A 25,461-nucleotide genomic window follows, 5' to 3' on the forward strand; every position below is an offset into this window, starting at 1 on the left:
TACTCACTCTCTCTCATTCTCTCTCTCTCAAATAAATAAATAAAATCTTTAAAAAAAAATAAGTCAAGCAGAGAAAGTCAATTATCATATGGTTTCACTTATTTGTGGAACATAAGGAATAGCATGGAGGACATTAGGAGAAGGAAGGAAAAAATGAAGGGGGGGAAATTGGAGGGAGAGATGAACCATGAGAGACTATGGACTCTGAGAAACAAACAGGGTTTTAGAGGGGAGGGGGAAGGGGGGATTGGTTAGCCTGGTGATGGGTATTAAGGAGGGCACATACTGCATGGAGCACTGGGTGTTATACGAAAACAATGAATTGTGGATCACCACATCAAAAACTAATGATGTATTGTATATATATATACTAATATAACATAATAATGATGTTTTGTATATATATATATACTAATATAACATAATAAAATTTTTTTAAAAAACTGCCAGAAATTAAAGACAAGAACAGAATCTTAAAAGTACCAAGAGAAAAGCAACTTGTTATGTAGAAGGGAAACCCCATAAGACTATCAGCAGACTTTCCAGCAGAAGTGTTGTAGGCCAGAACGTTATTCTTGGGGTGATATATTCAAGGTGCTGACAGGAAAAACAAAAACAAAAGCCCCAAAACAGAAAACATCTGCCAACCAAGAATACTCTACCTGTCAAAGTTGTCCTTCAGAACTGAAGGAGAGAGAACGAGCTTCCCAGACAAACAAAAGCAGAAGGAATTCATCACCACTAAAACAGCCTAACAGGAAATATTAAAGGGAGTTCTCAAGCTGAACTGAAACGGCACTAATTAGTATGAGGGAAACAAGAAAGAATACAACTCTCTGGTAAAGGTAATTATATAGTTAAATTCAGAACATTCTGATACTGTAATGGTGGTGGAAAAATCACGTAACTCTAGTATAATATTAAAAGAAAAGTATTAACCATACAATAGTTTTAATGGGTATGCAATGTAAAAAGATGTAAATTGTGACATCAAAGACAAAATTGGGGGGTTGTAAAAAAGCTTTTATATGCATTCAAAGTTGTTACCAGCTTAAAATTGACAGTTGTAACTCTAAGATGTTTTGTGTAAGCCTCATGGTAACCACAAGCAAAAACCTATAGAAAATGCACAAAGACAAAGAGAAAGGAATCAAAGCATACTACACATGATGGAAAACCATCAAAAAGGGGAGGGCAAGAGAAACGAAACAAAAGAATTACAAAACAGCCAGAAAACAATGAACAAAGTGTTAATAGTAAAAATTACTTCAAATGTAAATGGACTAAATTCACCAATCAAAAGACATAAGGTGACTGAGTGGACTTTAAAAGACCCAGGTGAGCTTCACTTCAGATGTAAGGACACAAGCAGACCAAGAGTGGAGGATTAGAAACCTAAAAAGCACAGGAGTCACTATACTTATGTCATGCAGAATAGTCTTTAGGCTAAAAACTATAATGAGACAAAGAAGGTCAATACGTAATGATAAAGGGGTGAAATGATCAAGCAGATATAACAATTGTAAATATTTATGCACCCAACACCAGAGCACCCTACATCTATAAAGCAGACACTGATGGACCTGAAGGGAGAAATAGACAGCAATACAGTCATAGTGGGGGGCAGTGAGGCAGGGGGTGGGGAACTTCAATCCCCCACTTACAACAATGAATGGATCATCCAGATGGAAAATCAGTGAGGAAACCCCGGACTTGGGCTACATGTCAGACCGGGTGAACCCATAAACACATGCAGAACATTCCATCTTTTTTTTTTTTTTTTAAGATTTTTATTTATTTATTTGACAGAGAGAGAGATAGCGAGAGCAGGAACACAAGCATGTGGGACTCGATCCCAGGACCCTGGGATCATGACCTGAGCCGAAGGCAGACGCTTAACAACTGAGCCACCCAGGCGCCCCAGAACATTCCATCTTATGGCAGCAGGATGCACATTCTGCTCAAGTGCACATGCAACGTTCTCCAGGACAGACCAGGCCACAAACCAAGTCTTAATAAATTTTAAAAGGCTGAAATCATATCAAGAATCTTTTCTGAACACAATGGTACAAGAGTAGAAATCAATTACAAGAAAAAAAAACTGGAAAATTCATCAATATGTGGAGATTAAACAACATGCACACATATGACCAGCCCACAGCTATCATCATACTCAACAGTGAAAATGTAAAAGCTTTTCCTCTGGATCAGGTGCAAACAAGGATGCTCACTCTTGCCACTTCTATTCAACACAGTACTGGAAGTCATATAAGGTCAATTAGGCAAGAAAAAGAAAGAAAAGGGAATGAATAAAAGGCAGCCACATTGGGAAGAGACAACACAGTTATCTCTGTTTGCATATGAAACCTAAGTGTTCATTAACAGATGAATGGATAAAGAAACGTGAAATATAAACATAGAGAAGGAAATCCTGGAATTTGAGAAAATACGGATGGACTATTATCCTAAGTGAAATAAGTCAGTAAAAGACAAACACTGTATGATCTCACTTATATGGGAATCTAAAAAAGCCAAACTCAGAAACAGAGAGTAGAGTGGTGGTTACCAGGGGCTGGGAGTTGGGGGAAATTAAGAGATACTGGTCAAAGGCTACAAACTTCCAGGTATAAGAGGAACAAGGTCCAGGTCTAACGTACAGCATGGTGACTAAGTTTGATAATATTATATTACATAATTGAGATTTGCTAAGAGAGTAGAACATTAGTGTTCTCACCAAAAAAAAAAAAAAAAAAAAGGTAAATATGTAAAAGGATGGATGTGTTAATTCACTCCATGGGAACCCTTTCACAGTGTATATGTGTATCAAATCATCATTGCAACCTTTAAATATTTTACAATTGTATTTGTCAAGTATATATTTGTAAAGCCAAGAAGAAACAAGTTAGGCAGCCAATCACAGTGGTGGGTTTTAACCTTCAGGCCAACAACAGGGCCTCTTACTTTACACAAAGAAACTAAGAAAAACAAAATCAAGACATTAACTTATCATTTAAAAAACATTTATTTAGAGACAACTAGGCCATGTCAACATAAGTTGATTCTCCTCCTAGAAATGAATAAACATAACCTCATGCAGAAGAAAAGTTAATGTCATCTTTGTTTAATGCAGAGTGGCTGAACTTTGCAACAGCATGTTTCTGCTACCAATATACATATATGTAATTTTTGAAGGAATAACGATCATTTTTAAGGATTCATATCGTAGCTTGTCCCTAAAACTAGAAGGATTATGTAATACCTTCCTTAAGCTGATTCCTTCTTCTCTAGTCACTTTGCAAATAGAAATACCTGAGTTGGTATTCATGCCCCTACCCTTACGATTCTCAAATTAGAATAAGCAATTACCATTTACAGAGCCAATCACAGGTTTAGTGATGCTTGAAAATGAACACAAAAGGACTGTGACCATAGGAATTGGAGCATATTAACTTTAAATAGTATATGTGATAAAATTAGTACAAAGTATTTAAAGATATGTAAGTTAACCATTTATAGAGAGAAAAAAATCTTTTACATATTAGATAAAAGTTTATAAAGAGCAGTATTTTAAAATTTATATTACACATTGCGTAACTGAAGAGTAAATCCTGTCAGTGGAGAAATAAATGTTTTAAAATTCTCAAAGAAGAAAATTATATAAACTTTAATTCAAGGTAACATAGTTGGCTGGAAAAATGCCAGTTTGACCTCGAAGTTTCCCTTCCCACCAATCGAAATGTGAATCTGTTTGTGATATAACTGTGATTCTGTCTCCAGCGTGAAAATTCAAATCCCCTGGCTGCTGACCTTCAAAAGAATATAATGCCGTCACTTCTATGGGTGGGTTCAACTTGCCTAAAACAAACAAACAAAAGTATTTAAATTATTCACATTTTTAATGGGAAACCTGGGAAGGTAAGATATAAATTAACTTCAGTACTTAATATTCTAATGCCTTAGAGCATGTGGTCTGTGTGATTTTCATCATATTATTAGACTTATGTTCTTCTTCTTCAAAAAGAGCAAATGTTTGGTAATAACGTTTCCTAAATCCATGCAAGTCAAACTGCATATTATTATATATTTAACTATGTATTTAGCAAATATTTGTGGTTATAATTGTTTGAATTTTGAATAACCTATAACACTACAAACTAACCCTTGAACAATACAGGTGTGAACTGCACTTATACATGGATTTTTTTTTTTTATAAACAGCATGATGCTGTAAATGTATTTTCTCCTTTTTTTTTTTTTTAAAGATTTTATTTATTTATTTGAGACAGAGAGAATGAGAGAGAGAGAGCACATGAGAGGGGGGAGGGTCAGAGGGAGAAGCAGGCACCCTGCGGAGCAGGGAGTCTGATGCAGGACTCAATCCAGGGACTCCAGGATCATGACCTGAGCCGAAGGCAGTCGCTTAACCAACTGAGCCACCCAGGCGCCTTTCTTTTCTTTTTTTTAAAATTAATTAATTTATTTGACAGAGAGAGCATGAAAGAGCACAAGCAGGGGGAGCAGCAGAGGGAGAGGGAGAAGCAGGCTCCCCACTGAGCAGGGAGCCTGATTCAGGACTCAATCCCAGGACCCCGAGATCATGACCTGAGCCAAAGACTGACGCTTAACCGACTGAGCCACCAAGGTGCCCCCTCCTTATTTTCTTAATAACATTTTCTTTTATCTAGCTTCATTTATTATAAGAATACAGCACATAATACGTGTAACGTACAAAATATGTGTTAACCTACTATTTATGCTTTTGTTAAGGCTTTTGGTCTATGATAGGCTATTAGTAGTTAAGTTTTGGGGGAATCAAAAGTTATATGTGGATTTTCAACTGCATGGGGTTTGGTGCCCCTAAACCCCCTGTCCCAAGTTGTTCAAAGATCGACTGTATTTACATTTTTCCCCTTTTAATAGAATGGTCATTATGGCTCTCATGAATCGTAGCTGTTAGAGAAAAACACATTTATAGTCACGATTGTATCATAAAATATTTAATTGAAAAACCATGCTCCAGGATAGAGCTAGAGAGTATTATGCTAAGGGAAATAAGTTAGTCAGAGAAAGACAAATACCATATGATCTTACTCATATGTGGCATTTAAGAAACAAAACAAATGTGTAAAGGAAGAAAAAAAGAGAGACATACACACAAACCAAGAAACAGACCCAGACTTTTAACTATAGAGAACAAACTATGGTTACCAGAGGGGACATAGGTAGGAAGATGGGGGTTAAAGAGTACATTTATCATGATGAAAAATAAAATAAAATAAAATGTTAAACAAAACAAAACAAAAACCATGCTCTGTAGCCTTTGGTTTTTAGGGTTCCAGCTCAGACGAATTTTGCCGATTCATCAGCAGACATTTTTTCCATAGGCTTCATGGCTGTTTTCATTTCTGCGCTTACTTTACACTTTCTCTCAAAACAGAGATAAAACTCAAATTAGCACAAGAAGTACGTCTGCATATGCTTAATAAGAGTTTCAACACAATGTGTAGAATTGTCTGTATTGTATTAGGAAAAAAATACCTTGAGAATTGAGGGGTTAATATGAGTAAAAAACAGTAAATATTATAAACTGTATAACATTATAAGAAATATAAAGAAACAGATACTTTCTGTGTATTCAGCTACATGGAATTTTATATTTGTTTCACATACTATGTGCACATATTAGGCAATTAGATGCTTGTTAAATGCATCTTAGTGCAGATACACTGAAAACATAAGTAACCGAATTCTAAAAACCAGTTACTTATTTGAACCTATAATACTATAATAGTAAAAGATAAACCAAATTTGGCTTGTCAGTAAGTGATAAAAAGTGAAGACTTTAATTACACTACGTTGACCAAAACATGGAATTTGTAGTTCACACAAGATGGTGCTGCAGTTCTTTCTGTAAAAGCATGTGCCACGTGGTTCTTTGAGTTCTCCTCAAGAAATAACCCTAATAACAACTAACAGAATTACATTCGAGGGATTCCTGGTATCATTATTTTTTTCTATCATAGAGACATGTTCTGCCTGTTTTTACATCTTATACTATATTTACTTGTAGTCTATCAATTTCAAGGAAGAAGGTTAAAAGAATATCACAGAAGTGTAGAATTTTGATAACGTCTGGATATCATCAAAACCAGCTGAGTGACAGCCAACACATTAATGAGCGCTCATCACCGTGTATGTGACAAGCAGCAGGGGTCCCGCACTGCGGGACACACAGCAAGTCCTCCTGACAGGCCCCTTTGTCATTAAATCAGAGGAATGTAAGGTGATGTTAGAGGAAAAAAATCATTCCTAACATCATTTTCTCATCAATAATTATATTTATCACCTCCATACATAAAGCTCAACCTCTTTCAACCGAACTTAATGAAAACCCTCAAGTAGCTCCTCCTCTCTTGTGTCTCCAAGCACCTTGGATAATACAAAGAAGCAAGCAGAAGAGTCCTAGTGAATATCAGGGAATGTTCTGGAAGTCACAGCCATCTTGGCGGCCATATGCGTGTGCATTTGTAGTACCAGGTACAAAGGAAAATGCACGAGAGGGTGATCGCAGTGATGACAGGTGCCAGCCCTTGCCGTGTGCTCAGCCTGTCCCTTGTCCCATCACCCCCGCGTCACAGAACATCAAGCTCAAGTGGCGTGTGAGGCACTCTGTCCAAGGAGCCGAGACCCGAACCTCAGAATCACCACTGACCTCCTCCCCCAAGGCCCTCTGCAGCCACGCGAGTATTAAATTGTGTTCAGCAGACTGAACTTAGACTTATCAGGGCATGTCACTTTTGTCAGGCACATTTTCAAGGAGAATTAGCATATTCTTCTGCCTCACTGAGTTATCCAGACTCTACAAATATTAAGAATGTTGCATGATGATCCTGGGTAACCACTGATAAATGAACTGGTTCTTACTGGTTTTAGGAATATATTTTGTGATGAACAGTTAGAGGAAGAAAGATATTATGAACTGAATGAAAGACAGAGAGGATCACAGACTTGGTTCAGTTCCTGCCCTTCCTATTTAGGTGTTGTCCAGTTTCCTCTGAATTGTAGTTTCCAAATGAACTAAGGGTAAAGTGGTGATGGGAAAGGCGGTGTAAGAACAGAGCAGGTGGTTTTGAGATGCAGCAGAGAAGAAGGCAGTGCTGTGGGGTTTGAGGAGGTTGGTATTCAACATCCCTCTTTCCCCCCACCCAAATTTTGAGCAGAGATGAGGCAAATGGGGAGGGGAAATCATTGCTGGGAGAGCTAGGGAAGAATATGGGCAAGATAGGCAGACAGGGGGCGCCTGGGTGGCTCAGTCGGTTAAGCGACTGCCTTCGGCTCAGGTCATGATCCTGGAGTCCCTGGATCGAGTCCCGCATCGGGCTCCCTGCTCAGCAGGGAGTCTGCTTCTCCCTCTGACCCTCCCCCCTCTCATGTACTCTCTCTCATTCTCGCTCTCAAATAAATAAATAAATCTTTAAAAAAAAAAAAAAAAGATAGGCAGACAGGGATGTGCCAAAGAAGAGTCAGGAGTTTAAGCAGTTTCGCGGAAAATTCATCCACAAGAACACGAGGTGGTGAGCCAAGCCTGAATGAAGACCGGCGCTCCCTGGAGGTAACAGTCCACAGGCCACTCAATGCCATGCCCTACTGTTAGTTTTTTCTTCAAGTTCTTAAAGTTCTTCTTCACTATAAATATTAGAGATACCTTCCATAAGGAAAAGTTTAATGCCCACAAAATAGCTTATTAAAAAAAAAAAAAAAAAAAAGGTGGGCCTTTTTCTTCCGGGAGGGAGGTATGTCCTTCCAGAAAGAGAGAGCCCCCTGGGGACCACGGACACAGGCCCCGCTGCCAACTAAAATACTTGGCATTCACAGAAGCCTTGCCTTCAAGTTTTATATTCCTGTGTTTAAGAAATATGTAAGCTCTTTGAAGCAATTAGCCATTTTCATCATAATATTCAACTTCAATTCAAATACAGTTTATTTTCTCTCCCAAATCAGGACTACACTTAACAGGAAGCAGCTGTCCCGAGGCTCCTAATTAGCAAGGCTGGTTCTAGAGGGTGTCACTGTGTTACTCGAGTTGCTTTCTCCATGGAGTCTGCATAATGTAACCCATATGTAACCAACATATCCGGCCCTAGACGTGATCCGGGAAAGGAATCTCAGTCTTTGGAAGGTCGTTGCAAGGCAAGCAGAAGTAAGAGAACAAACACATCTTTGGTTTTGTGCACATTTAATGTAGTGATGAGTTGCATGGCTGACTTAACTCTGGTACCCACATCCCCCCAGGTCAGGTGTGGGGTCTGTCACTTTCAGGATCACGTCCTTTGGAAGAGGGTGAGAATCATTGGTAAAGTGAGGCAGATAAGGCCACTAGGTGATGTCACCAGAAAAGCAGTTCTCAAAAGGTAATGTCTGGAGCATTTGTGGTCCTTGCAACTGGGAAGGGAGTATTATTGGCATGGAGTGACTCAGTCCAGGGCATCCACGCAGCACAGGATGGCCCCCACAGTGGATGGGCCCAGACTGTCACTGAAAATTACAGGGTGGATAGGAGGCGGGTGGTGAAGACTGACACAGGAGGGCATGGGCTGTTACAGAAAGGTACAGTAAACCAGGTTGTGCAGTTGCAAGGCTGTCTTGCTGAGAGGCCCAAGTACCATGCAGTTGAGCTTCCAAAGGGTACAAAACAAAAGTATATGCAATTTGGAGAATTCCTGCTTTGCCCAACAGCCCATGCAAAAGTGCAGCTGGTCAGTGGGTATGGGACAGGCTGAGAGCAAGCCCACAGGAGTTTTAACTTGAGGCTCAGGCCTGTGCCCTGTGCCTTTTCTCTGCAGCAATACTCGGCCAGGATGTGAGAAAGTCCTTGGTAAGAATTTAACTGATTTCACAGCTGCTTTTTAAAAAAACACAATCATGTTAAGTTTTATTTTAAAAATAGACTTTAAATCTTCCTTTCCATTTTTTTCTTCAAACTCCCTTATATTTGGAGAAAGGACTAAAATAAATTAATATTATCCTAGTACCTACTGTTTGTACAACTTAACTCATCCTACCCTCAAATATAAAAAAAAAAACCTGACCGACCGACCAACCACGGGCAGGTAACTATCCATGGATCACACGGCTAGTGGTCAAAGTATTGAGTTCAAGTCAGATCCTGTTTCCAGAGCCCACCCAGGATTTGTTTCTTATAATTTCACACTGCCCTTAGTGCCTTTTAGGGGTATTGCTAACATTCCCTAGCACCCAGCCTGCAGGTACATGCTCTAGAGAACCCTGAGAAAGGGAGCTGCAGTTCCCATGTCACCACAGCCTCCATTGTCCCTTGTCCCTCAGTGTCCCTGCTGGCCCCTCTCCCTCAGCAACTCAGCTTGTCTGTTGACCTCAAATTTAAGATTCCCTTTAATTGCAGGATACCTAAGTGTAGGTCTAATTCTAATAGAGTCTTTCAAAGACCACTATATAAAATTCTCCATGCTACTTGGGTATAGACATTTATATGTTAACCACTTTTGCTTCTGAAGGATGTGTTTCCAAAGGTCAAATTATGACAGTCTCAGTATCTCTACCATGGCTGTAAATCACATTCGCAAAAGCAAAATACATTTTTAAAAGCCTCTAGTTTTCTCACTGTGCCTGGGGCCACAGCACAGTTAAACCCAGGCCATCAGACTGTCTCTGAACACAGGACTCCCTCCACCTGGGCTCCTGCGAGAACAGATGGCCAGAAGTGGGCTCCACACGATGGGAACCAGGCTGAAAGCAGAAGGAAAGTCAGAAACCCTAATCCATGAGGAAAAGGTTGACTTCTGTTTAAGGAACTCTGCTTAAGAGACATTTTTGAAATATCTTTATAAATTTTAAAAAGAAATGGGTACTTAGTGACCTTGACACTCTGTTTACATGAAACAAGTAATGCCCCTGGAGTTTCCTTACCCAGGATGGTTCTGTGATCCCAGTGACAAAAGAAGATGTGAAAAAATAAACAGGCTATTTTACAACTGGTTAACCTTTGCCCTCATTTTGTGTCCCGTTCACATTTCTAAATAATTGCTTAATTCTTTAAGGAACATTTTCTAAAGAATATTGAAGTAAGACAGGTTGAGGGACTATTTTCATTATGGCAAATCCTAGTAAGTTTTACGAAGTAGTTCCCAATAATGGCAAAATATCTGAACATGAAAAATAAAAAAATTCCTTAAAAATATAAAAATATTCACGGGGCTAAAACCCAGAAAAAATGTGATGATGATGAAGTTGTAATTCACAATGAACAAACCTTGTCATTCTATCGTGACAAGATTTTAAAAGATCCTGTGGTTTGGTCCTCGGACAAGCCCCTGGGAGTCAGCGGCACTTAGTCCCAAGCTGGGGTGCTCCCTGGCACGTAACTGAGCATGTGCCTCTTACAGTTCCTCATCGCCCTCCTTATCTCAGATTAAAAGCAAGTAAGAGAGCAAAAGCATAGCATTTTTTAAATGAAGTACTTCTCAAAAGCATGTGCATATCCTATAAATCAAAGGAGTGCTGAACTTCTTCCCAGAGTTTTACAAACTGCCATATTAATTAGAACGTTTGTGATTATAAGATGGATATGAATCATTTTTAACATATAGATATTTTATTTACCAACTCTCTCCTGATAGCTGGAAAGTTCAGGGTAGAGCTTATATTTGCTTCTGTTACCTGCAAAACAGAAAAAAAGGGGGGGTCATTTATTAGACTTATTAGCATATCATATATAAAATAGCCAAGAATGCCAAATCTTGCTCTTGCAAAGCAGGTATTTTAAATCTCTATGATTGATAGAAATACCATTATTTTATCACACTTTAAATCAAGAGGAATGCCTGAATAAACCCAGAAAATACACCGACCATAAGGCAGAGGGTAAATATCTGGTATCTATAGGATTAGAAGCACTGAAACTACAACTCATGACCTTGGAATTACACATTCACGGATAACACACATACATCTTTTTTTCCAGAAGCAATCATAAGATGCCTGAATTTTAAAAAAGTCTGTAGCCCCCAAGCCAGTGATTTTCAAACATCGCTATTTGCTTAACCCCTAAAATAATTTTTAAACAGCATGTGTTCATTTGTATATTTTTTAGTTATCTAAAATATCTAAAATTGTTCAATATAAGCCTAAAAGTTTTAAAGGGCATACTTTGTAGCATATTTCAGTTTCAGTTATTTAAATTAAAAACTTGTATCTCTTTCTGGGATAACAGAATCTAAATATCATAGTATAAATATGAATCATTATTATAACTATACTCTCCATCATGAGTTAAAAAAAAGCTTTTTTTTAAAAGTCAGAAATTGGGGTGCCTGGGTGGCTCAGATGGTTAAGCATCTGCCTTCGGCTCAGGTCACGATTCCAGGGTCCTGGGATGAGCACCACATCGGGCTCCTGGCTCAGCGGAGCCTGCTTCTCCCTCTCCCTCTACCTCTCCCTGCTCATGCTCTCTCTCTCTCTCTGTATCTCTGTGTCTCAAATGAATAAATGAAATCTTAAAAACAAAAAAAAAGGAAAAGAAAAAGAAATGTGCACAGACCAAAAGGTAAATCGGTGAGGACACAGTCATCACTGTGCAAAGTGGAGAGGGCACCATCCATCTCCACAAGAAAGGTTCAGAAGATAGGAGATCATAGTGGGAAACAACAGCCCCAGGCTGTCACAAGCAAAGGGCCTGGGAACCTAAGTTGATGTTGAGATGTGTAGGTTTTAGAACACGTGCTCATGAGGAAAAAAAAACAAAAAAACAAATCTTCTGAGATTTTTCCATTGTTAAGTGAAAGGGGTTCCTTGAAGTTAAGATGAGTAGTTTTTTTAATCTACACTACAAGGAAGTGATATTAAGGGAACTGACATAAGATTTTTATATGTGCATCATACAAGATATCTATTTTCCTAGTGGGGACACTTCAGAAACATTATGTATTTTAAAACTTACACACAGGTAAAATTTTATGTAATCACTCAGATTTAAAATAAAAATAGATTCAGTGCCCACATCTTGTTACTCACTGGAAATATGAGTGTATGTAAATTAATCACCTGAACATGAATCAGAAATACCATCCCTTTTGGAAGAAGATGCAGCATCCCAGGAGAGTAGGGTACAGGCTAAGTTATAGGAAATGTGGGCAACGAAGAAGACAGGTGCAGTTCCTGAGCACCTTCCTGGGAGGGGTACTTTTAGGCAAGCTAGAGGCCTAGCCAGGAGCCAGTGTGAGGGCTGTGACTCCCTATTTCATGCCCAGGTGAAGGGGGGGGGTGGATACAGAGCATGAAGGAGGGGATCATCCTCCTGCCCTCTAAAGCACTCTGATACTTGTTCTCCTCCTCCCAGAACTGGTCATGTGCTTCCTTTCAGTAATGGCAGTTATTTTTCCACATGTGGTATCTTCCCTCCTCCTAGACTGAAAGTTCTTCAAAGACAGGATATAATTTGGACTCATCTTTGTACTCTCAAAAGCCCCAGCACAGTGCTCGTGAATAACAGTGGATTATTACATGAAACATCACCTACTTTAATATATTGCTACATACTGTTACCCTCTGTGCCTGAAAAGCATGATTCCAAGAGTGACTGTCCTATAAATGTGCAATGGAAAGAGGGGTAGAGGCCAAAACCTGGTGCTTTATAAATCGTCTATTTTAAAACCACCTTATGAAATCCTGAGCTCCCAAGAATATATGGTAAACTTAATATTCAGAATAAAAATCTATAAGTATACAAGAAAAATAGGCTTATTTTGTTCCCATTTCAAATAGGCAGGATAACTATCTTTGGAAGAAATGACAAATAAGTGAAAAAACTTTAAAGATAAAACTCTTTGTAAATTGGAGAAAGCATCTTCTGAATGAGAACAGAAGCTTTCACAAATTACAGCAATGAGAATTTGTCTTCTGTCTTTAGAAGACGCTGAGCATTTATTTTTCTCTTCAACACCCATTAGTTCTTCTATTTGACACTAAAGTTTAACAATGCAGCTTGATTTCTTAACAATAATATCTAATAATTGCTTAATTATAATTGTATTTGAATTGCAACAGAAATATTTACTTTGGGAGCCGGAGTTCAGCAGGACTTGTGCAGATGACTGCTGTGGTCTTGGCGATGGTTTCGGAGGTAATTCTTTAGCCTGGGAGGAATAAAAAAAAAATGCACATAATTTTTTTTTTTTTAAACATTTTACTTATTTATTTGACAGAGAGATAGAGAGACAGCACAAGTAGGCAGAGTGGCAGGCAGAGGGAGAGGGAGAAGCAGGCTTCCCGCTAAGCGGGGAGCCCAATGCGGGGCTCGATCCCAGCATCCTGGGATCATGACCTGAGCCGAAAGCAGCCGCTTAGCCGACTGAGCCACCCAGGCGCCCCCAAAAATGCACATAATTTTAAACTACTTTTTTACCTTGGAGCATACAGGCTTTTTTCTTCTAATGAATATATGTGGCATAGTTTATCCTATGCACCTATTAACAAAGCACCCTAAACATGCATGTGCATTGCTTTGGACCACAATTGGTTGAACTGGATGCCAGATGCATACGTTGAAGGGGGTGCTCCTCTGTAATGGGAAGCTTGCCTCATCCAGGCACCTCAGTCACTTGGTGACTGGCTCAGCAAACCCTGGGAAGGCAGTGACAACCAAGGCTTTGTGTGTCCGTTTTCACGTGGTACCATGGGGTCAATCCACTCCGAGAGGGTGTCCTGGAGCTCGGAGCACAAGACCCTTGACCTTCAAGGCCTCAGTATTCGCAGCCATTGTTCGTATCATTATTTAATATTACCAGGTCATGTCCTTGGAGAGATGCAATTATGGAAAACGAGCTATGTTTCCCCTTGAACTTTGTACAGGTAACATGTCAAGGTTATACAACATTTTTAAAAGAACTTTATGTAAATGAAGTTATGGGGTAAGTTTGGTGGTTATTGGGAACCTGATATCAAGAACAGAATATTCTATATAAAGAAGTGTCTTGTGACTGCTGAGAGAAATGTAAAAACCAAGCATTATAGCAGGCTTCCTCTGTTCCCTTGCTGCTTTTCTTGCGTTGATTCGTTGACCTTCATTTTCATACTTTTCAGTAAAGGATTCAAGAATTTCATAAAGATCTTCTGCTTGAGCAGGTCGTGGTATTTCTCCAAATAAAATGTCATAAGCTCGGATGTCTTGACAATAAAATCTAATAAGAAATATCAAATTAAGAGCATTTATAGACGTAGATCTTTTCTAGAGTTAAAAGTAGGACACACACCTGTGTGTAGGCATTTACTCACATCTCGTACTTCATATATACTATTTTTCAAACACTAACTACAAGCCATAACCCATGTTAAACCCCTAAATTCACTCCCCCAAGCTCATCTCTAGAGCCAATCACCATAAATTGTCTGATATGTATATCCTTCCTCCAATAATATAAAAAGCAAATCACATATATATACAAACACCCACACATACAAATATATAAACATGTATATGCAAATATACCTACACTTACAAAAATATACCTAGAAGCACATACATTTTTACAGATTTTTATTTTTTAAGTTTCTTACAAAAAGTGCTTTGTAATATGTAATATGTAATAACAAATATGGCTTTATAATTTCTTTAAAATGTTTATTTGTATCAAAATTACATAAAGATTTGCCTTATATATTTAGAAGCCCTGCAATTGAATAAGAAGTATATTAGTTTTAGTTTATCCAGGATTTATGTGAACTTCAATGAGAAAGTCTCCCAAAGGCCTAGAATCAGAAATTTCTAAAAGAATTCTTCATTTAAATTTCTCAAATTAATAAAACCAGAAGTAAAAACATCTCTCTTGACTTTGTAAGACATAAAGCTGTGCAAAGCTTTATTTTTCCCCATCGCTCCTATTTTCCAGTTGCTGTGGCTCGCAACGAATATCGTCACACGTGCCAATTAACTCCTGAGTGAACTGCACAGTCACCTTCATAAGGGTTTTCGTCAGCAAGCAGGGGTCTGTGTCTGCTCTAAGTACACTGCATTACCAACTCCCACCAGGCTCACAGTGAGTGGGAATCTGCCAGGTTCTGGAAGAAGTCACTTTGTCGGTCAGCCTTTTCTCTTTCTCTGAGCAGCCAAACATATTTTAGTAGAAATTTAGAACAGCAGTTTGGGGAAAAACTGGCCAGATGCCAGTTTAAAATAGAAGTTCTTCTTCACCTGTTAAAGTACTTCTAAATCCCTTTTTTAAAAAATCAAAATTTGTCTCTGTTTTATGGAAGAAAGACAACAGCAGAGTGTAATAATAGACAACCTCTTATAATAGGAATATTTTGATTGACCTACAAGTTGTAACTGTTATGTGCCTTTACAGATGTTTGAAAAATATACTTAATGATACAGCCGACTAATAGAATATTATGTAGCCATTAACTTATACTTAAGATTCTTATAATGTTAAGTGGAAAAAAAGGATTTATAATTGGATCTGTTATGATTACAATCATATGTGGCAAAACAAGGGGAATTATGCTTAGGAAAACATTGTAAGGCAATAAAGCAAAATGTGAACAGTGTTAATCTTAAAGGGATAGAATGGTTTATTTTTCTTGTAATTTTTTTGTGTTTTCTAGATTTTCTCTAAGTACATATTACTTTATATTGAATCTTTAAATAAAGAAATACACAGAGTCAAACGCTGTGCTAAAAAAGATTATATACAAGGTTACTCTGTAAACTCTGAACAACTATGTGAATCTATGAAGTATTATGTTTCTCATCACACTTTCCTGAAATCAGTTAAAATTATGTGGCTTGCACTTACTTTCGATTAGTTTCTTTCCTTTCAATCAAACAGCTGCCTTCTAACGATATGCCAGCAAAGAGTCCTCTGGATTTGCAGTATGTAAAGACAGCAGTGGGGCTTCTCAGGGCAACATTTCCTTCTAAGTTCCTGCAAAATAGAAGGTCTGCATCCTGGGACCACGAGAGAACGGGTCCTAAGACCGTTAGCTGAGTAGCACCACACTTCTCACTCAAAAGGATGGTCTTGTTCTTACTTCGCCTGCTTTTATGTTTTACCTCCTGTTGGCCTGAGCTAGTTGTGTTTAGGATGTTCTAGGGCGTGGGGAAGGACACATTATTTAAAACCATTATCAAAGGTGTGATAACCATACCTTTCCAACTTTGTCTTCCTTTCTTGAAACAGGAATGCACCTTTTAAGAGTACCAAAGACTGTGGGTTCTTTTTACACTGAGCATTTTCATGGAATTTAGAAACCTTTTTAGATGATTGTATGGTCTGAGTTTTCGGTATTTCTACATTGCTCAAATGACCCAAAAATAGTTGTTCATGGACAGAGAGGTAAAATGCACTATACATACGTAAACATCACTCTAGTGAAACACTTCTATTTCAAATTTTCCATAATCTAGTTTGAAGAAAATCTTTTTTCTTTCTTGATCAATGCCACCCTTTATCAGTTAATCAAATTGGACTTGGCTCCTTCAGAGCTTAAAGGTAAATTTTATGTTCCATTCCGTAAGATACAATGGCCTACATTTCTGAAGTATTTAGTTTCTTTTTGTGTGTTCTAGTTTCAAATTTTCTCATTTTATCACCCTGGCTGGGCTTTATAAATTTCTTATCTCCAAACAACCAAAAACCCTCTAGGACATATATAAATCATAAATCAGTTTCATTTCAATTCAAGCTTCCTCTTGGTGCAAACCTGTATAATTTTTAAACCATTACTATCCAACAGATGTTCAGAAAGTACTTTGAGAGTACTCACCTTCCCAGGGGCCCAACTGCCACAGTAAAGTTCCCTCCGAGTGTCAGGTTACCACCTTTTGCAAAAGCTTCTACTGCTCTGTTATAATTCAAAATTATTACCAAATCTGATACCTGAAAATTTATTTAAAAATAATTATGTGTAAATGTCATTTAAAATAGATGCTGATTAAAACTCAAATACATGCCATATAATGTAGCAAGAATTTCAAGGTAGACAGTGAAAGAATATGAAAGAAGAATCATTTTTATTTTGAGCTGAGGATGTAAGCAAAGGATATTTCCACAGATGAGTCAAGGAAACATCTCCGAGCATTCACTGTGCACCACGCATGTACTCTGGGGCTCTGTGCATACCCCCAATCTTCTCGGCAACTTGTAATGTAGGTAGTGACAGGGGTCTAGTGAGGCTAAGTGGTCTGTCATAGTGATAGCCAGAATAGATACAACATAGGTAGGTCAGAAAGATTACAAGTACTCCCTTAAACTAAACACGTCAAGAAAGCCAAGCCAAAGACCATACGACTAGGAGTAAGGGCATAAGATCCAGGGTTCTCAGTGACATTTCCACACTGAAATCCCTGGCAAGGCCATGTGTTTACCACTAATAAAGTGCATGCTGTCCACTTTCTTTTAGGCGCAGAAATTCAAAATATCAGAAGGAAGCTATTTAACTATCAGTTAATGCCTCTTACTGAGTTAATTCTCTAAGTAAAAGCAAAAATTAGAATGTGGGAATAATGCTCAAGACATGCCAACATGGAGGAGGTGTTCACCACTGCTGTATACAAGCCCAGTGAGAGCCCAGAAATACGGAGAGCCCTCGGGGGATAGAGGCCTGAGCGTCAGTCCAGCTCCCTCCTCAAGAGCTGTGTGACCTCATATTCTGACTACTTTTGGATCTCTCATCTTTTCATATGTGAAATCTGCAAAATAGGACCCACCTCACTCATCTGTCTCAAGATCAAAGATGTGTGTGTCATGCATACCTAAAAAAGGAGAGGTGTACTGGTTGATGCTAAGAATTTGGGCTAAAAGTCCAACTCTTTGGGTGTGAATTCTACTTCTGCCTCTTGCATATTGTGTGATCTTGGGCAAATGATTGAGCAGCTTGAAACCTTAGCTTGTTTCTCTGTTTTAAGGTGGGTATAATAATAGGAGCCACATTTGTAAACAGACTCTGTATACATATATATACGTGCATAGACATGCATATGAGGTAGTTAAAAGGTTAACTGAAATCATTGGTAAAGCTTGGCATGTTTACCACAACTCAATAAAATATGCAAAGGCCAAGCAGACTGATGTTTAAAAGATTACTTAATTTATATACTTCTTTAATGTTTTATAAGTGTTTTAAAATCAACGTTTTCATTTGACCCACAGAAGAATACTTACTACCAAAAGAGATTGCACTTGAAAAGACCTAATGGAGGGCGCCTGGGTGGCTCAGTTGGTTAAGCAACTGCCTTCGGCTCAGGTCATGATCCTGGAGTCACAGGATCGAGTCCCGCATTGGGCTCCTTGCTCTGCAGGGAGTCTGCTTCTCCCTCTGACCCTCCTCCCTCTCATGCTCTCTCTCTCTCATTCTCTCTCTCTCAAATAAAGTAAATAAAATCTTAAAAAAAAAAAAAAAAAAGAAAGAAAAGACCTAATGGAGATCCAATACAAGTAGATTCTTTAAAAAATGTTTAATTTGAATCATTTTATGAAAAAAATACACTCAAGTTCCATAGGACAAACTAAATATACCAGCTAACTGACCCCTATAAAATACTTTACCTTGACTCATATCAACTGTTAATTCCATTTTATATATGGACAATTTCTGAAGATTGTGGTGTTGAATAATACAGAATTAGCTCTTTTATGCAAAATTAAGTGATTTTGCCAATGATTATATGAGCTATATCTTATATACATTTTAGGTAATATATATAAAATTGCTTTGCATAATGCTTGGTATATACACATGCAGAAAGTGTAAGTCTCCAGCCATGACCATGTAAATACCTGACTGATATTGTCCCCTTCTGCTTGGTACATCTTAGTATAATTAAGTAAGGCAAAACTCTAAGAGGCAATTAAAGAAAAAAGTAATCCTTTAATTTTATGTCTCATCTCAATTCAGTTCTCTCTGAAATAAGAGTAAAATAATCCTGTGTTCTTTGGTGATATCGCTAATGAGAGAACCAGGTCAAAACTGCACAGACAATTTGAGGAGCAGGAGGGGCCCAGCAGCTCTTGGTTTGTTTCTATAGCTAAGAGCAAAAGCAAACAGATTCCCTGAAAGAAAACTGTCAATACACAAACACTGTAAGACAGACATTTGAAAATTTGATAAGGTTTCCTAAGAAGTTTGTAATGAGGTATAACTATAAATAAGATGCCAGTTCTGCATTTAAATTCAATTCTTACACGAAAGAATGAAGAAAGCACAACTACCCTGCAGGAAAAGCTGGGGGAGGAATGTTAACCCCTGATAACCCCTGAGCAACAGACCTCAGCAAACAGGTATAGGGTAATGTAGCCAGGAGCCTCCCCTTCCCCCAGAGGCCATAATCATTAGGAGCAAAGTTACAAAATGAAACAATGCAAAGCCAGCATTTGAAGTCATTTGAAGATCCGGATGTAACACAACAGGGTGTTGCCACAGGTGAAGATAGACTGTATTAAGCCAGGTATGCCCTGGATCTGAGCTCCGGCTTACTCAGCAGCCCACTGTGGAACTGAGCAGCTTTGCAATCAGCAAGCCATACGCAGCCAAGCACAGTCAGTCCGATTTGAGGCCTATCTGTTCTACAGTTGTGCTAAAGATGGAAACAGAGCAAAGCCTGAATGAGCAAAATTCTACTCTAAATGAAAGAACACCGGTGTACATTAGATAGTTGTAGGTGGGGATCTGTCCAGAAAATGAAATATATGGAATAAAATCTATTCCGTCAGTGGTGAAATAAGAACAGTAGGTAGTCTCTCAAGTTCTATGTAGTAAGTTTCAGCTGCTTTTAGAGAAAATGGCAACTGTATGTTTATAGACTTACCTCAATTCCTATTTCAAATCCTCCACCAAGCCCAGCTATCCCAATGGCTGAAGGTGCAGACCATTCTAATAAAACCAAAGAAACAAACATTACTCTAACATTAAAACCCCTTGACACACAAATATGGGAAGGAAAAATGCTACAATGAGAATAGTGTTTCTTTTAAAAATAATGAGACTTTGGTGTTTCCCCTGTGTTTTTAATATTCTTTAATAAGCATATATAATTTTTTTTAAAGATTTTATTTATTTATTTGACAGAGACACAGGGAGAGAGGGAACACATGCAGGGGGAGCGGGAAAGGGAGAAGCAGGCTTCCCGCAGAGCAGGGAGCCCGATGCAGGGCTTGATCCCAGGACCCCAGGATCATGACCTGAGCTAAAGGCAGATGCTTAACGACTGAGCCACCCAGGCGCCCTGAAGCATATATAATTTTTAAGTTAAAAATGTTTGAAAGGTATTAGACATTGAGACTCACAGACTCACAAATCCATGTCCCCTAATCTTTGTCTATAAACATGCATAATATATCAAACGATTGAATCCTTACCTACTAAACACATAGCATTTGATCATTTCAACTCTCAACATTTACATAATGTTTCACAAAATAATTGGGCTATATAATTCTAGTTTTTAGTTACAATTTTATCATAGATATACGAGAGCAAAAGGATTAAAAAAAGCTTATTATAATCACTTCTAAGGGTAACACAATAATAAACTGTTTCTGTTGTAAATTTCTGAGGGCAAAAACTGGTTTTTTGTGCCTAGTAGAAGAACAAGAAATAGGCTATAAATTCAAGATTTTTAAGATTTTAACAAGATAAATTTCCTTACATTTGAAAACTAAGTACAATAATTCCATTTGAATTAGGAAAAAAATTAGTTTGATGGGGGAAGGGTGGGATAGTATAGATAAAGTACTTTCTGAAAATGCTTATTAGCTTCCTAAACCTAATTCTGTATTCTAGATAACAGGATATTGCTTGAATATATTCAGAACTAATCTATCCAGGCTTAGGGGAGTTTTGATTACAGAAATTAGTGTCATATAATCCCAAAGTTGTTTTCCATTTCCTATGTTAGGAACTGTCCCTGTTTGAAGACTGCCCATCTGGCCAGGATCTGGGGAATTTGCTGCTTCATTTGGGCAATTACCTTCTGCAGACAGAGCAGCTGGTACTCAGAAAGGTGGGAGAGAGAAATTCAGGGATTTGGCCCAGTAGAAAGGTCCCCGCTGAGGTTCTGAGAGACCCCAGATATTGTCGGGCCTCTACCTTTGCAGATAGCCTCCCTGTCAACCACCAAGGGGAAGTTTTCACAGACACTGAAGGACCTTTGAACGTGCCTCGACTTTGTCTGGTTATCCTGCGGGAACTCTGCTCATGAAAATGTGGGTAGTGCTTGAGAAGAAGAGAACTTTCTTGTTTTCATTTCGTAGGCAAGGACTGAACCATGAAGTGCTGGGCCACAGCTTCAGGGAGAGACTCTAATTTACTGTGGGGACACATCACAGGACACAGTGGACCTGACCACTGAGGTTCAGTGGTCACTTGCCCCACAAACACCCAGATGTATCTATTGTCATTGTCTTATGCTCTCTTCCAGAATAAAATTAAATTACCTACACTAAAAACATCTATTAAGAGAGAAATATGTTCAATTATATGAGTGAACTGAGACTGTTAAATTGGTATAAAAAGCATTATAGTTAGTTATGACACACCTACCTACATTTTATTTTATTTTTTTTAAAGATTATTTATTTATTTGACAGAGAGAGACACAGGGAGAGAGGGAACACAAACAGGGGGAGCGGGAGGGGGAGAAGCAGGCTTCCTGCTGAGCAGGGAGCCCAATGCGGGGCTCGATCCCAGGACCCTGGGATCATGACCTGAGCCGAAGACAGACGCTTAACGACTGAGCCACCCAGGCGCCCCCCTACCTACATTTTAAATATTACTATAAATGTTGATTAAATATTGGGAATTAAGGGAAATATATTTTGATTTCATCTCTGAAAAATCAAGTATTAGATTTCACCCCAAAGAGTGAAACCAAATTGTATTGATCTTGATGTGCTTCCACCTTGGTTATAGGCTTTAAAGAAAAATTTCAGTTTTTATGGTTTCCTATGGGAATAGGAGAAAGATTACAGATGGGTCTGATTTTCTTATCAACTTCCATATAACAGAAGAAAAGTTATATCACGAAGCTGAAAAATAAGATTCATATTTAACATCAGAAATGCAAATATTGTCATGTTCAATAACTGCTCCATAGAAGAATTACAAAATGTACATAAGACAAAGCTAGATCTACCCCTCCAAGTCTTGTCTACTATTTTAAGAGGAGGAGAGAAACGGGAAGCCTCACTGTCCTTGTTGATGGGACATCCAGAGTGCACATTCCAGGATGACAATGTTAGGGGTCTTGAGGAAACCTATCATGCTCCCTGCCAAATGTTTCCAAAATGAAAATAAGCAACTTACTTCCATCTGGAAGACGTGCCAACACGACCCCACTGCCTCCTCTAGCAGTTACCAGAAATCCAGCTTTTATCACAGACAAAATCGCAAGGCCCTTGGCTTTAGCAATTACGTGGGCTGCAAAATTAAAGACAACGGGCAGGTGAACATTTTTAGCGGACTTGCCTGAATAGATGAGCATTAAGCAGATCAATACACACAAAACTCTGCTGGGCAGGATCCCAGGGTTCTCAGTTCCAGTCTTAACGGCACGTATGAGCCAAATAAAACTCACTGACGTAGCACACGGACCCAAGGCTGTCTACCTCGGCCTCCTTCTTTGTGGTATATTTCCAATGCTACGCATAACATACAAAGTGCTAAAAAATCCCTGCAACTGCTATAATAAATGAGATATGTGGATGAGATTTTTTTTTTATTGACATCTACTAGCAGGACAAATAATTTGGAAATTTCAATTAATTGAGACTACAACTCATAAAAAACAAGTTATTGTTTTCAAAGTGATTAAGATCCATATGGAACTAAGAACTAAGGAGAAAGCTGAAAAGACTGGCATCACACAAACAGCAGAACTTTGATCTTAAAGCCGTATAGGTAGTTCACCTTTTATGAATATGAAAATTAGATTCAAATACAGAAAAACCAAGGGATTTTGCCACTTTAAAATTTTTTTAATTTATAAAATGATCCATTCAAGTATTCAAGTAACACATAACTATTAGTGTACTGAGAATATAATTTATACAATATTGGTTCATTCACATTTCAGGGAAGTTCATTACATAAAATGAGCTATTAATATACGTACCACCCCCAGACACTGCACCTCCCTTTTCTGTGGATTCATTCACACAACAGTATATCTTTCAAATAACAAGGGAAGCCCAAACATTGGAAGTTAGTCTTGGTCCCCAACATCACTTTTAAGACTGTTCGATTTCTTGTCTTTTGTTAAATATTCCATCAAGAAAGTCAAACCACGGTACTCAAACACACAGAAATGGTTTTCTGGAAGTCCCTAGAAAAACACTAAATTTCTAATATAATTATGCACACCACTTCAAAATTTTAGTTAATAGTAGACTCTCAGCGATAACTCACCCAAGAGCAGGAAGTTAGCGTGCAGACCTATGTGATGTTGCTTGTAGTTAAGCAATGCTTAGAGAACAAGGTTGGGCTCTTAGATTGCAGTCCACTAAGCGTGCCTTCATTTTGGATTTTAAAAGGTTATAAGTATATTGTGATGAGGTTGAAAGCTCTATTGTATATTACATAGATTTATTTTTACAACCACATTTTGGCAGAACATCTTCCTCTACCCTCACACTTCACTCTCAACGTGTGTACGGTCAGGATTGCCTCTATTTAAATAGAACAAAAGTAGATGAACATATTTTAAGTTTCAGGTTTGTTTTTATAGATTTTCCACCCAAATTTGGGGACACTAAAATACCAATAATGCTTAAATAATTTGCGAATTAGCTTTTCATTTATAATATAGATGCACTGATTACAGATTCCCTGATGGAATTTTACTGCACAAAATCCATGAGAAATAATCCATACTCAGATGTTTCTATGTCAGGAAATACAATTTATCCATAAATTGGGCTAGCAGGCTGTTGTATGCAGATGCTGATATATATATCAAGAAATGTCTTCTATCTCCTGCTTCAGAATATTGCTACTGAAAATTCAGTTTTTCTGGTTGAATTTTCTTCGAGTCCTAAAGTAGTACTTATCAAACTGGTATGTGCAGCCAGATCACTGGAGATCTTGTGAAAAATGCAGATTCTGACCACTGAGGCCTCAGTGGAGCCTCACTGCATTTCTAACAAGCCCCCCCGGTGATGCCCAACTGCTGGTCGAGTCTGCACTTGGAGTAGCAAGGCTTCTAGGAAGCACGGTTTTCCTGATGGGAGTAGTGGCTGGACCAAAGTAACAACAATAATAATAATAATAATTATAACAACAAATTAAATTTTTTTAACATTCAAAGGTCTGCTAAATAACTTAAAAAATCTGGCTTAAGAAATTAAACTAGTTTTAAAAAAAGAAGTTAAGCTAGTTTTTGTAATGCAGGAAGTGTCCCACGCCCATGATTAATTAAGAGGGAAAGTAGTCTGTAGCAGTACCCAAGCTAGTTTGCATGTGAATCTTTGCCTCCTGGCAAGGAGGAGTCCTCCTTGAACCACCCTGTAGAAATAACTGGGAGTGGAAACAAGCAGATAGTGGTTCCCAAAAGCCCATCTCTAGACTCAGGTCCTTTGTGGTCCACCTTGCGTTACAATCCCGGCCACTCTGCTCCAAGGGTCTGACTCAGCAGGTTTGGGGGGAATTTAGGCACTGTATTTTAATGATCCAAGGAATATGATGCACAGCTGGGTCAGGAGTTATTGACTAATGTCTTCTTCAACCACTATAAAACGTAAAAATCTTATCTCAAGAAAGAAAATCCAAAATTAAATTGGTTTATGAGATTAGCTAGTGATTTTGCAAGATAACCTTGTAAAGACCTCAGAAATTGAGGACAATGACAGGTGAGTTTGGGGAAAGCCAAAGTGGGCACTACGAAGGGTAAGCAGGAAAGGGAGCCTCCACAAAGGTAGAGGGCAAAGGGAGGTGTGGGGGCCCCAGGAGACCATCTGGCATATCAGCCAGGAGGATAACGGCGCTCTGAGGGCCTGCTGCTTTTAGGGGGTGCTCTGCCTGAGGTCAAGGAGTACACCAAGTAACTTAGACAACAAAACAAATTTAAAAATGAGAGGTACATATTTTATTTACCAGGAATGATCTTATCAGGTCCATTTCTGGAAGTTATTTCCGTGAATTCTCTTAGAATTTTAGCAGCCTTTTTTGCTTCCGATTTCAAATTGGAAGGTATAGGATTATTCACTGAAAGATTAAGAAAAGGAGATTTTAATGAAGAAGTATAGTAAATATGAGTTAGAAATTTATTATAATTTCATTTTTTCTCATGCACAATTGAGTATTAACCAATTGTATCCATCTAGACAAAAGAAATGAACTGGAAATCCTCAAATTATTGTCTCATTTCTATTTTCCTGATAAATTCATTCTGAGATTGGGAAACCTTAAACTCTCAAAATCCCAGAAATTATAAAAGCC

General features: G+C 38.3%; 1 protein-coding gene across 2 annotated transcripts in view; it reads right to left on the reverse strand.

Annotated features, from left to right (window-relative positions):
- Nucleotides 1-3,012: 3,012 nt before the first annotated feature.
- Nucleotides 3,013-25,461, reverse strand: part of LOC118007275 (SH3 domain-containing YSC84-like protein 1) — a 37,342-nt gene continuing 14,893 nt past the window's right edge. For both annotated transcript variants that reach the window (XM_035000261.1, XM_035000259.1), the window contains 9 exons: nt 25,117-25,227; nt 22,333-22,446; nt 19,838-19,902; nt 16,798-16,910; nt 15,828-15,956; nt 14,045-14,213; nt 13,091-13,169; nt 10,639-10,695; nt 3,013-3,855 (listed from right to left, as the gene is read on the reverse strand). In XM_035000261.1, the coding sequence (XP_034856152.1) occupies nt 3,665-3,855; nt 10,639-10,695; nt 13,091-13,169; nt 14,045-14,213; nt 15,828-15,956; nt 16,798-16,910; nt 19,838-19,902; nt 22,333-22,446; nt 25,117-25,227 (1,028 nt within the window). In that variant the 3' untranslated portion in view covers nt 3,013-3,664. The remainder of the gene's footprint in view (nt 3,856-10,638; nt 10,696-13,090; nt 13,170-14,044; nt 14,214-15,827; nt 15,957-16,797; nt 16,911-19,837; nt 19,903-22,332; nt 22,447-25,116; nt 25,228-25,461) is intronic.

The sequence above is a fragment of the Mirounga leonina genome, unplaced genomic scaffold (assembly GCF_011800145.1).
Source record: "Mirounga leonina isolate KUSES-001 unplaced genomic scaffold, KU_Mleo_1.0 Mir_117, whole genome shotgun sequence".
Taxonomy (NCBI): Eukaryota; Metazoa; Chordata; class Mammalia; order Carnivora; family Phocidae; genus Mirounga; species Mirounga leonina.